Genomic DNA, 13,118 nt, shown 5'->3' with positions numbered 1-13,118 from the left:
TGAGAGTAAGAAATAATCCCTGCTGAGGTGAGTTCTCAGTTTTCTTCGAGGATTTGTTCTAGATCCAGAGCATTTCCTTTGCTACACACAGCTTTAGCTCAGAAACTGATGCTCCTGCATCACCCACAGCTCATGTTCCCTAAACTCCTCACAGCCCCTCCTCGGGCTTTGCAACACCCTGATGCAAACAATTATCACTACATGCATTTTCTGTCTTGCCCCCTCCTTGAAGAAGCTGGGGGAAGAGCCCAGAGGACCTGACTGGATGTTTAATTTCTGTCACATCAGCAGGGCCATCTGCACCAGGCATTTCCCACTGACCAGAGAAAGAAGGTTAAAACCTCTCATGACAGGTTAACAGCATGATTTGCAGTTTAAATAAATGGTTGCAGGCACGAAAGAGTAGCAGGCAGTTAATCCTTTAAAGACTTAAGAGCAGCTACTACTTCAGCCCAAGTAAATATTTCAAAACAAAATTAATTAGTGGTGACCAGTGGATTTGCTGCCCTTTGCTTTAACAGCCCAGGATGAAACGGTGATTCCTCCACAGAATTTTTGCTCCAGTGCCAAACCTGCTGTTTCACAGGAGCTGAAAGTCCTCTCAAAGAAGATTCATCACAGTTTTGTTCCTCTCTGTAAGTGCAGAGCTGGAAAAGCTCCGCAGGGATCTCATGAATGTGTGTTGCTGTGGGAGGGCAGGTCCCTTTGTGCTGCCCCAGGGATGAGGACAACAGCATGGCTCAGAATCCAGCCCAAGTGCAGTGTGGAGGAAGGAAATGTCACTTCCTGATTCTTATCAGGAGAAAGCTCTGTCCATGCAGGCCAGGCAGAACAGAGCTCCCAGTAATTGCCTTACTTCTGATTAAAAGCTGTTCCTGAACACCTTCCTAGACACAGGAAAGCAGGGAAGGAAAGGCCTCAGGGTAACAAGTCCTGAAGCAGCACAAACCATGGTCTGCCGGAGCCCAGAGCAGCAAACCAGGCAGTTCAATCAATTGGAAACAATAATTTCTAATCAACAATTGAGTTTCCTCCCCCCCTCCTGACCCTTGGCTCCACCACAGAACAAAGCCAGCTCTCTTGGGAGGCTCTGCCATGGCCTTGCTGGACTGTCTGGACTATTTTTAGTCCAATCCAGCATTCCTAAAAATCCTCAGGCTGCTTTTGTGCTCAGGAAGGGGAGATGAACTGCTGTGCACGTGCACATCCACATTTCACACAGGACACAGGAGTGGGAGCAGGGAAGCACAGCTGGCTCAGCACAGAGCCCTGGGAAAAGGGCAAAAATTCTTTGTTTTCATCAGGCTGAGAAGGCAGGAAGTAAAGGCAGGACTGCCCCGAGCTGGGAGGGGGAACCAAAGGTGTCTGCAGTGGTTGGGAGGCCAAGGAGATCCAAGGACTGGGTGATGTCCCCTGCCTGCTGAAGGGAGATCCAAGGACTGGGTGATGTCCCCTGCCTGCTGAAGGGAGATCCAAGGACTGGGTGATGTCCCCTGCCTGCTGAAGGGAGATCCAAGGACTGGGTGATGTCCCCTCCCTGCTGAAGGGAGATCCAAGGGCTGGGTGATGTCCCCTGCCTGCTGAAGGGAGATCCAAGGGCTGGGTGATGTCCCCTGCCTACTGAAGGGATGCAGCTCCCAGGACAGCAATAGGGAGAGGCCACCAGGATCAGCCATAGAGGCCTGGAGGAGCTCTCAGGGCAGAGATCTTGAGAAAAGCAGGACAAACACCCAAGGGAAGGGCCAATTTTTTTCTTTTTTTCCCAATTAGATATAACCCCCCCTATTTTATTAGATATAAAAGAGAGGACTTTTTCATCTGGCCATCCCTCACACAGCCCTGCTTATTTATTCACTGTGCTGCCTGAGGACTTTGCCTCAGTCCAAGACCAGTAAATTCATTAATTCCTTTCCTCCAGGAACATCAGCATGTTCTCAGAAACACAGTCACAGAATGCCCTAAGCTGGAAGGAACCCACAGGGATCACCCAAGTCCAGTTCCTTCTCCTGTCCCCTTCATTTATCCCAATTAGGTAACCCCCCCTTCCCAAACTGCTTCATCTTCTCCCTCCCTCTTTGCTTTTTCCAACTAAACTTCCACTTCCTCTGTTCCCCAAATCCAAATAAACGCAGGTTCTTGTCCCCTAGGAGAGGCTGATTCATGGCTTGACGTCAGCAGCAGCTCTCCTGGTCAGAGCCAGCTGTAATTGACATATTCCAGCTGCTGCCAGCAGCACGTGTCCCTTGTCCCCCGTCCCACCCCAGCTGGGGCTGGCAGCAGGGAGGGAACCTCCTGAGGTGGAAAAAGGGAGATCCTGAATTTAACAGTTTAACCAGCTCTTCCTCAGAGTGCTGGGGTTCACACAGGGGAGTGGAGACAAGTGAGGGAAGAGAGGCAGGTTAAAAAAAAAGAGCTTGGGTTTAATCTGCAGCACTGAAGGAGGAAAAAAGGCAATTCCAGGAGTAGGTTCAGAGCAAGGTGTTTGTCCAGCCCTGATTGTGGATTGTGGTCACTCCTGCCTCCTCCTTCCAGAATGTTCTGCCCGCCTGGGGCTCAGGTGGCAGCTGTGGAGTGCTTTGTGCAGACTGACACTGCTGGGGCTGTTCCAGAGCTGCTGCCTCCCTCACTCCAGCAGCAGCTGGCAGCTGGAGGCAACAGCAGCTGGAGCCCAGGAGAGTTTTTAGTGCACTCTGACACCTGTGAAGGTGGGAAGGACAAACTTGTGGTTACAGAGAATATAGAACTTTATTCAAGTTAAATGCATCCACTTGCATCGCTGCTCGTTGTCCAGGACACTGAGAACCAGGAGACAGCCTGGTTTGACCTCACTCAAGTGGAGCCATCGCTCTGTTTTCCCTGAATGACACATCAGCAAAGCTGGCAAAGCAATCTAGAGGGGGTTTGTTCAGCACAAACTGCACAGAGAACTTCTCTTCACTGGCCTGGGCAGGTCTGCACAGCAAATTATCTACACAAGGACTCCAGAAGATAGACAGCTGGAGTTCAAGTGTCTCCAATGCCCACATCAGTCAAGCCCAAGATTTTTGATATTTGGACACTTGAGTCTGGGTTCCAATCCTTCTCCCAGTAGCCATTTGGTTGTTTAAATAACGAGCAAACTCCAACACCAGTCCTCGTCAAGGATAAGCAGGTTTTGCCAAAAGCAACAGTGGCACGGGGAAAGCTCGCTTGGGAAGGAGGCGTTTGTGGGGAAATGAGCTTGGTCAGTGTGACAGGGAGCTGTGGAGCAAGTGCACTGTGGAAATCACTTCCTGTAAGTGCTGCTTTCCCCCTCTCATCAGACTCTATTTACTCCAGGACCGGTAGTTTGGAAGCATTTCTGATGGACAGAGAGCAAAAGGAGAATTTAATGATGGTCTCTCTGCAAAGGTAACCCAACAATAACCACAATCTCATGGAAAGCTAAAATAAACTCTAGAAAACACTTAGAGAAAAAACAAGTATCCGCTGCTGAAACCAGCTCATCTATTTTTGGAAAATTGCAAGGATTGCCTCGCGCAGGAAGAGCTTCCCAGCGAGCAGAATTATGCAACCTGGAGAGGAAAAAAAATCCCATAAATCCCAAGTTCTTTGCAATTCCTTTTGGTCAATTCTGGGCTGGAGCCCCCACCCCCAAACTGGAAAACCTGCAACACCTCAAGGCCAGGAAGCGGCGCCGCGCGAGGGACACGCATCAGCCGTGCCCTGCCAGCATCCAGGGGAACTACCAGCTCCGAGCAGCCTAATTAGAGCGGGATTAATGAACGGTTCAGTCGTCGAAGTCGGGGATGTCGTCGTAGGAGTAGCCCCGGTAGCCCTTGGAGGCGTAGTAGGCGATGCGCAGGTGGTAGAAGCCCGGCAGGAACACCAGGATGCCGATGATCAGCACGGGGATGGCCCGGTCAGTCTCCTGCAGGGACACAGGGCAAAGGGCAGGGGGTGTCTCAGGGCTCAGCTTTGGTATTTTTCAGGTTCTGTGCTGTGTTAGCGTGCAGCTCTGAGCTTTGTGTTAAGTGTTGTAAGCTCTGTTCACAGAGCAGCTAAGCAAAACAATTCCTTCTCTAGATGGGGACCAAGGACAACCACCCAAATCTCAGGCCCAAGGGCATAAACACCATGGAATGAAGAGAGAAAAACAAGGAGGATGGGACTTCATAACCTAAAGCTGGAATTGGACATTAACCCCAATATGCAAATGGAGCAGAACTTAGAAAAGCAAGAGACCCTGTGAGCAGTCGTGCATTTTGTGACCATTTTGGTTCATCTTGGGTTCAATCTTCGGTTCATTTTGTGACCATTTTGGTTCATCCTGGGCTCATTTTGTGACCATTTTGGTTCATCTTGGGTTCATTTTGTGACCATTTTGGCTCATCCTGGGCTCATTTTGTGACCATTTTGGGTTCATCTTGGGCTCATTTTGTGACCATTTTGGTTCATCCTAGGTGCAGCCCTGGCTGGGCTCTTGTGCTGCCCAAGGTGGATCCATGGAGGAGATCCTTTGAATAAATCCCTGCTTTATTCTGTGACTCTGCTCTAGCTCAGCCTTCTCAAGGCACCACAGTGACGCTGTGTGAGGGGCTCTCCTCCCTCGCACACCCTGCCTGGTTTAGGGGAAGGTTGCCTTGCCCAAGACAGGTGAGATGTGAAGGAATTCTCAGAATGAGGTGATCTGTAAGGTTCTTTGAACCCAAACCATCCTGTGGTTCTGTGATCCATCCCCAAGGCCTGGCGAGCTGAGAAATAAAAACCCATCTTCCACCAGAAATATCTCAGCTGTCATCAGGCTGAGCCTTTAATCCTGTCCTGGCCCCTCCTCCTTGCTGCAGGAACCCTCAAGGGACCCCATCCTTCACCAGGGACCCCCTGGATGTGCAACCAGGGCTGGGAGCTGTGAGTGAGGCCGAGCACTAGCCCAGGGATCTGTGCCTGGGGTGCTGCTGATAGCCCCAGAGGCTGCTGCTGCTGCCAGAGATAAGGCAGAGCTGCCAGCCCCCCCATAGCCCACAGCACAGGGAGCAGCACCCAGAACTGCAGGAGCAGATCCCCTTCCCAGGGATCACCCACAGCCAGATGGGGAAGCGTTGCCGTGCCCCACACGGGGTCTGGCAGCTCCTCCCTGTCCCTGCATGGCTGAGATCTCTCCAGGACAGGGATGTGACCTCCCCAGGGACACTTGGGGATGCCCAGCCCAGCCAGGCCGTGGTGGAAGTCAATGTTCTGCTCACTTCCTGTGGCTCTGAAGTTCTCCACTGAACACGATCACAAGATCCTTGAGGCTGGAGAAGACCTTCAAGGTCATCAAGTCCAACCATGACCCAGCACCACCCCCAGGGTCACCACTGACCCGTGTCCTGGAGTGCCACATCCTCGTGTTCTGAACACTCCCACTGCAGCTGTGCCAGGCCTTTCCCACCCTTTCCACATCAAACCTCTCCTAATTTTGAATTTAAACCTCCCCTGGTGCGACTTGAGGCCGTTTGCTGTCCCCTGATGGGCAGTGAGGGCTCAGGGCAGCTCTGAGGACAGTGCCAGGAGTGTGGTGAAGCACTCACCCCTTTGCTGATGTACCCTGCCAGCAGCAGGGCTCCGATGATGATGAGGAAGGTCCCGATCATGAAGAGCACCACGGCCAGTGCAATGGCCTTGTAGGGGATTTTGGGTGGGCTCTTCTTGAACTGGATGGAAAAACGCAAATATTGAACAGATGAACTCGGCACAGCTCCCCTCCCACGGCAGCACAGATGGGACCCCACAGCTGGCACAGGACAAAATTCTGGTCCAGAATTGCCCTCCAGGAGGAATTCTGCCCATGAAGACCCACCCTGCTGAGCCAGCCTCTACTCCCAGTCTTGTTCCCAGGAAGGCTCTTTGGGATTTCCAGAGGGGAAGGGCCAAGGTTTTGGCTCCCTCCAGGCTTTGCCCCTCTCTGAGCTGCAGCTGCTCCACCAGAGATGCACGAGAAGCAGCTGCCTGTGCAAGGCCGAGCTGTGGCTGCCCATCCTCGTGGTTTCACAGCTTCCTCCCCCCGTTTTTACCTGCAGGTCAATGTATCCATCATCGGTGCTGGAGAGCTTGGAATATTTCACTTTGCTACTGGGGATCCCAGCAGAGAGATTGGTCCGTGACGGCATCGTGCCAGGCGGGCCTGGGCATCAGCTACAGCCTGGGAACCAGGGGCAGGAGCAACAGCAGGAGAGAAAACTGAGTGCTGGGAGTCTGAGAGACACACAACTAAAGTTTCTGAAGAGAAACTCCCCTGCCAAGGCTGTGCCACCCAAAACCAGCTCTGTTCCCCTTGGTAAATTAAAGCTTTTCCCACAGAGGATCTGAGCATTTCATTTGAAGACTGAAATGCAAAATGGATACAGCTGCAACAATGTCTGGAATCAAGGTAGAGCCTGTGCTTCAAACCAGATGGAAATTTGGAAATTCCCGGGCAGGGCCCAGGGTATTACCCAGCTCTCACTCCACCAGGAGCTCCCACTGCCAGAACACAGATGCCCAAGCTCTGGCTGTTTCTGAACTGGACACCAGCAAATAAACCCAAACAAGAGCTGAACAAAGCAGCTTTTCAACCACCAGGAGATTTTGCAAGAGAGCAATTTTGGGAAAGGAAAAAAAAATAAACAAAAAAACCCACGCAAACCACTGGAAACTGGGCCGAAATGGAGGTGTCCTGGGGACAGCAGGAGTGACTCACAGGGAGCAGGACAAGGGGACAGAGTGTGAGTGGTGAGGTCACCAAAGCCCAGGCGTGCAGAGCAGGCTCCCAGTGCCAGGGGGACACCCTGGGGACAGGGATCAAAGCCAGCTGCTGTCCCTCAGAGCTGCCCAGGGATCCATCCTGCCAAGCTCCCCCTGTCTCTCTCCCAGCAGGACACGGATTCCCAGGGGACAGGCAGGGAAGGGCTCCCCACACCTCCCAAAGCCTCAATAGAGCTTTTATTTTCTGAGAAAGTCTGGAACCAAGGGAACAAAAGCAGATATTCCAGCGGTGCCAACAGGAAGGGATAAAAACTCTGTTTCCACAACACTCTTTAGCATCAGAGGTGATGCATCCACTCAAAATATTGAGTCTCCACTTGAACTGAAGCCCTTTGTCACTAATTGCTGGCACGTTCCCCACCCAGCTTTGCTCCTCCTGCCGTAAAATTGACTTTTATAAAAAATCCCCTCTGATCTGAAATTCCCACCACTGAACCTGTGGTTTGAACTTTGGGCTTTTGTTTTAGTGGCAAAAAAACAGACACGGACAAAACCTTTTCAGCCCTGTGGATAATGGAAACACCTGCAGGGTGACATTTCCTGCTCCCCACACATCCTTGTTGACCCAAACAGCCCCAGGCTCTCCCACATGCCTTAGGGTAGATGTGCAGGAGGGGAAAAAGCCAGAATAAACCAAGCTTTCTGAAAGGTGCCAGATTTACCAGCTCTGCCCCATTTTGTTCTCTTTTCTTACCCACTGCCCCGTTATTTACCGGGCTGCTCAGTGGCTTCTTCTGAATTATTCCCATTTGACACTTGCACAAGCTGTCCTGTCCTCCCCATTGCCTCACTTACCAACGAGAAAGAGGCTGTGTAGGACAAATGTGTATAAAATATAAAATATTCTCTCTGATCTCAAGTTTAAGGGCCAGGTTCCACCCCACTGAGCTTCACACCAAGCGAGCACCCCGATGGTTCAAGAGCAGGAACCAGCACAATGCTGTGCTGTTTGGTAGCCACGTAAATAATCGGGGCCTGAGCAGCTCGGCTTAAAACCATTAATGCTGAAATTCAGAATTTCTAACATGGCAGCTGTGCTTTAAACCCCGTGGAGGAGCTGGGAAACCCAAACACGGCGGCTCCGTCCAGAATCCTGAATCCCCGTGAGCACAGCCCCGCGTTTCCCCCACGGCAAACCAGCACGGGTGGGGATGTGGCTTTGGGACAGTGGGGACACCCGGGGACACCCGGAATGGGGGGGTCCTGGCCTCGTGCCGCTCCCAAACCCACCCCAAATCCACCCAAACCGCCCCAAATCCACCCAGAACACTCCAAATACACCCAAATGCACCCAAACCCACTCCAAACCTATGCAAAGCCCTCTAAATCCACCCAACACGCCCCAAATCGACACCGAATCCACCTGAACGCACCCAAACCACCCGAAATCCACCCCAAACACCCTAAATCCACTCAAACCACCCCTAATCCACCTGAACCCACTCAAACCCACCCCGAACCACCCCAAACCCACCCAAGTGCACCCAAAACACCCCATTTCCCTTGAACCCACCCAAACCCACCCCGAAGCACCCCAAACCCACCCGAACCCACTCAAACCCACCCCGAACCACCCCAAACCCACCCACATCACCCTAAATCTACCCAAACCCACCCCGAATCCAACTGAACCCACCCAAACTCCAACCCCAAACCACCCCAAATTCACCCCGAATCCACCCTGAATCTACCTGAACCCCCCGAACCCCCAAATCCACGCCGAATCCACCCGAACCCCCCCAAACCCACCCCAAATCCACCCCGAACCCAATCCCAGCCCACCGCAGGCCCGGCCAGCCCCGGTACCTGCCGCTCGCCCGCTCCATCCCGGCCCCGGGAAGTCGATCCCGGTGACGCCGCTTCCCTTCCAGGTCACGGCGGGGCCGGGCCAGCCTCCTCTGCCCCGGCACCGCCCCGGGAGGGGAAAGAGCCCCCAGGGTAAGGGGGCGGGAGGTTAGGAATTGCTAAAAAAACATTAGGGTGAAAGGTGTTCCTTGCCAGACGTTTTCCTGAAGGTGCTGGAGGATAAATGGGTCAGGAGCTGGAGACACCAGGCAGCTCAAGGGAGGCAGCTGAAGCACAGGAGCAGGAAATCAGTGTCTAAACCCAAAATCCTGGAATGGTTTGGGTGGGGAAGGGCTTTAAATCCCCCGCAGTGCCACACCTGCCGTGGGCAGGGACACCTCCCATTGTCCCAGGGTGTCACGTCCTGGCTGGCCCGGGACACTGCCAGGGATGCGCAGGAGTGCGGGGCCCTGCAGGAGCCCAGGGCCGGGCAGGGCTGTCCCCAGCCCCGAGCAGGGATTGTCCCTCCCAGGCAGCAGCGGGGTTCGCTCGTGGCCGGCACTGCCACCTGGTGACATCCTCTGTCACCCGCCGGGGACAGCTTTTCAGGCAGTTCCTCCCCAGCATTCTCGTGTCTTGCCGAGTACAGCCTCCCAAAAAAACGTACTGAAAAGCGGGCAAGCGTTTGGGTTGGAAATGCCTTTATAGGATCGTGAATTCCACGAGCACCATCACCACGAATGCCTGTCCCCGAGTGCCACATCAGGGAAGACTGGCACCTCCTCCACATCTCTGAGTGACCAGAGCTGGAACTCTGGGCCTTAACAAGGGAGTCAGGGCACATCAGCACAGCTTCAAAAGCATCCATTCACCCACTTGCATTCAAACATGACAAACTCCAGGAAATTATATTCTTTATTTCCATTTTCTTAGTTTCAGTCAGAATATCGGCTTCAAAAATAAATGAAGTAAGGTCACATAAACTGGTGGGATAATAAAACAGCAACCCTAAGCTACAGCTCCACAGGGGAAACTCCAGGATACATCTTGACCCATTAAATATTACCCCTCTTCTCCAAGAGCAGCTGCAAGGAGTACGAAATTTCACCTTCAACAGCATCCAAGAGATTGTTGGAAGTACAGGAACAGACTAGAAAAACTCAGCTTTCCTATTTCCAATGACAGCAGGATAGCAAAACAGCGAGTTGAAAAATATTTACAAAGATATCTACAAGACACAGCTACAGTGCTCCCAGGATGCTCCAAGGCTCTGGAATTGCTGCCTCCAGCCAGGAGCAGATCTCCCCCAGTCCTGCTCCAGTTAAGAGCCCTCCTGCTGGTCCTCGATCTTCGGGGCCAGGTAGTACTTCAGGTGTCCCATGTCAGCGATCTTGTACTCCACAACTGGGGGAGAGAATGAAGAAAAGCAGTTTGGAGGGTTCTACGTGACATCCAGCCTCAAGCTCCAGTTCTGCTCAGGCAGAGGCCTGGTACTCACCCAGAGGAACATCTGCAGACATGCTGAGCGTGACCGTGGGGGACAGGGGGGTGGCTTTGGTGAAGAAGTTCAGGTACCTCAGGGCGAAGGTCAGCTGCACCGGCTCGTTCATCTCTATTGTAACCTGGGCAAGCAGGAGAGGATTCCAGAGGCCTGGCACAGCTCAGGCCATGGCTGCTCCCAGCCTGCCTGGCACTGCTGCAGCTCCCAGGGTAAGGCTCATGCTGGAGGGACTCGGGGGCTCCATGGCCCTGTCCCTGCTCACTGCAGTGACCTCAGTGACCTCTACAAAGGCCCTTTCCAACCCAAACCCTTCCCAACTCCAGGATCCCCCAGAAGGCAGAGAACCAGCTCTGCAGGCGAGCCCAGGGCCCCGCATCCCCACTCACAGCCTCCTCCTCCTTGTCCACGTTGCTGGTCTGGGACAGTTTGATGTTGCCGTTGCCCAGCTCGCCGTTGGCCGAGAACTTGACGCCGTCCTTGGCGCAGGAGATGACCACGGCGTCGCCAATGTGGCTCAGGTCCCGGCAGATGCGCGCGAACTCGGCCGAGGGCATCTTCACCACGCAGCTGTACTCCTGCTCCTGGGGGCAGAGGGACAGCCTGCCAGGGCTGGGCACTCCCAGGGACACCCTGCCAGCCCTAGGCACTCCCAGGGACACCCTGCCAGGGCTGGGGCACCCATGGTGACACCCTTGGGCACTCACGGTGACACCCTGCCACCCCTTGGGCACTCCCAAGAACAGCCTGACAGGGCTGGAGAATGCCAGGGACACCCTGACAGCCCTGGGGTACTCAGTGACACCCTGCCAGCCCCAGGGCACTCCCAGGGACACCCACAGTGCCACCCTGTCATGGCTGGGGTACCTGCAGTGACACCCTGCCAGCCCCGGGGTGCTCCTAGTGACACTGTGCCACCCTTTGGGCACTCCCAGTGACACCCACGGTGACACCCTGCCAGCCCCAGGCCTGTCCAGCGCTCCAAAGGTCGCTGTGTTACGGGATCTGATGTGAACCCAGTTCCACACCAGTGCCACCAGTCACCTGAGCTGTTACTTACTGGGATTCCCAGCTGCTCCACATCGAGATCCATCAGCTTCATCTCGTAATCAGAAACTTTTTCCTGGTCTGGAGAAGCAAAGCATGGTTACAGCAAACAGCAGAGTGACAATCATCAACTGGACCCCACTCCCCCCAAGTAAAACCCCCTCAATAATGACAGTAAGATTTCCCTTTGTTTCCTTAGGGCTGGAATGCCCCAGCAGCCTTTTATGGGCTCTAAGGGTACAGCCACAAACATCTCTGCGCAGCCTGAAACATTCTTTCTCTTACAAAGAAAATATTGATTAACTTAATCAAGTTTCACTCTCCAGACTGTCCCAAGAACCAGGTGTCCCCTCCCACTGCCATTTCCCTCCCTTCTGCACCCCTGTGGTTTGTGAAGCTGCCTGAACACCGCCCAGTGACAAAGGGCTCCCAAAACCCCACACTCACTGGGTGCCTCGAACACCAGCGCCAAGGTGTCGGCATTGTCCTCGGCCCGCAGGGTGATGATGTCCTCATTCCCTGCACATTTCAGGATTTTGGACATGCTGCAGGGGAGAAAGGCAGGTGAGAGCTCCTGGAGCTGGCAGAGCAGGAGGGGATGTGGTATTACAGTTATCAGGCTCTCCAGCCTCCCTGGCCAATCTCTTCCAGTGCTTGGTCACCCACAAAGTTCTGCCACATACACGGGGTGGAACTTCCCGTGCATCAGCTCCTGCCTGTTCCTCTTGTCCCATGGCTGGGCACATCCTGGATCCATCCTCTGCCCCCTCTCATGGGTATTTACACACAGGGATGATTTTCCTCTTTTAGCTCCAGGCCCCTCATCTTTGTCACCCTCCACGGGAGCTCCGTGTCTCTCCTCTCGTGAGGAGCCCAGAGCTGGGCACAGCCCTCCAGAAGCGCCTCACAGGCCTGCCCAGTAGGGCAGGAAGGACCACCACCTCCCGGACCCGGCGGCAGTGCTGGTCCTGCCGCTCCCCAGGATTCCGTAGGGCCTTTCCAGAAGGCGGCAGAGCTTTAAAGCCGTCACTCGTTTCCCCCCCCGGGCCCATGGCGGCGGCCCCCGCCAGCGCTGCCTTTTCCCGCCACTCGGCGCCGGCAGTGACGTCACGGCCGCGACGCGCGGCGAAAAACGGCGCGAGAGCCGTGAGGGGAATGGAGGGGGGAGAGAAGGGATGAGCGGGCTCCGAGCGCCCCCGGCACCCCCCACACCTCCAGGGCAACCCCTCGCCCCCAGATCTCCCCTCACACCCCCTTCCCCCGCTGCCCTGAGCGCCACAGCCCGCGGGCCTGCTCGGCCGCCCCGTGGTAGCGCCCCGCGAGAGCCCGCCGCCGGCTGACCTGGACAGGTTGACGCCCATGGCGATGTTGCGGTCGCAGCGGTAGGTGTCGAAGCCCTCCGATCGCAGCGTGAGCTGCACCAGCGAGACGTGCGAGGAGTCCATGCTCTGCAGGCTGATGCCGCCCGAACCCAGGTCCCAGCAGGCCTCGGTGATGAGGTCCTTGAGGGCTTCCAGCACTCTCTTGAGCACTGAGCCCTGCACCAGCCGCGCCTCGAACATCTTGGCAGTGTTTTACCAGTAGCACCAGCGGGAGCGCACGGACGAAACCCAAGGCGGAACAACTGAAAATCCGCCGAGGCGGCCCGCCAAGCCCCTTTTATGCACTCCGCCGCTCCGCCCTCCGCCGCGCAGCAGCCAATCACCAGCGCCGCTGTCCTCCTTCAGCCCAACCCCCTCCGGGCTCACATACAGGTCCCCGCCGCGCTCCGGCCAATCCCAGCGCCGCTCCTCCCCTTAGTCCCGCCCCTCCGTGCGGCGGGAGCCAATCACCACACGGGTTACACAGGCCCCGCGTCTCGCCTCGTTGCGCAGCGATGGCAGCAGGGCCCGGTCGCTGCAGCGCCGCCGGTGCCGCACAGGGGGCCTGGCCGTACGGACGGCTCGGTGCGCGCCTCTCCTCAGGCACCTGAGCGAAAATCAGCCATAACACAAACCCGTCTGTCCCCTAAGAGAAACCCCTC

General features: G+C 55.0%; 2 protein-coding genes across 2 annotated transcripts; both read right to left on the bottom strand.

Moving 5' to 3' along the window:
- Window positions 1–2,726: 2,726 nt before the first annotated feature.
- Window positions 2,727–9,031, bottom strand: TMEM230 (transmembrane protein 230). The gene is made up of 4 exons (XM_054000667.1): window positions 8,572–9,031; window positions 6,036–6,163; window positions 5,553–5,675; window positions 2,727–3,910 (listed from the first exon to the last, which is right to left on the bottom strand). Exons 2-4 carry the CDS (start codon window positions 6,129–6,131, stop codon window positions 3,770–3,772), a joined length of 360 nt encoding a protein of 119 aa, XP_053856642.1. The 5' UTR covers window positions 6,132–6,163; window positions 8,572–9,031; the 3' UTR covers window positions 2,727–3,769.
- A 416-nt stretch (window positions 9,032–9,447) lies between these two features.
- PCNA (proliferating cell nuclear antigen) lies at window positions 9,448–12,770 on the bottom strand. The gene is made up of 6 exons (XM_054000666.1): window positions 12,437–12,770; window positions 11,543–11,640; window positions 11,109–11,176; window positions 10,438–10,632; window positions 10,049–10,172; window positions 9,448–9,954 (listed from the first exon to the last, which is right to left on the bottom strand). Exons 1-6 carry the CDS (start codon window positions 12,655–12,657, stop codon window positions 9,872–9,874), a joined length of 789 nt encoding a protein of 262 aa, XP_053856641.1. The 5' UTR covers window positions 12,658–12,770; the 3' UTR covers window positions 9,448–9,871.
- Between the last annotated feature and the right edge of the window lie 348 nt (window positions 12,771–13,118).

This window comes from Vidua macroura, chromosome 28 (genome assembly GCF_024509145.1).
Source record: "Vidua macroura isolate BioBank_ID:100142 chromosome 28, ASM2450914v1, whole genome shotgun sequence".
NCBI classification, from domain to species: Eukaryota; Metazoa; Chordata; class Aves; order Passeriformes; family Viduidae; genus Vidua; species Vidua macroura.
The sequence above is the reverse complement of the archived record's forward strand: the minus strand, read 5'-3'. Positions and strand labels throughout refer to the sequence as shown.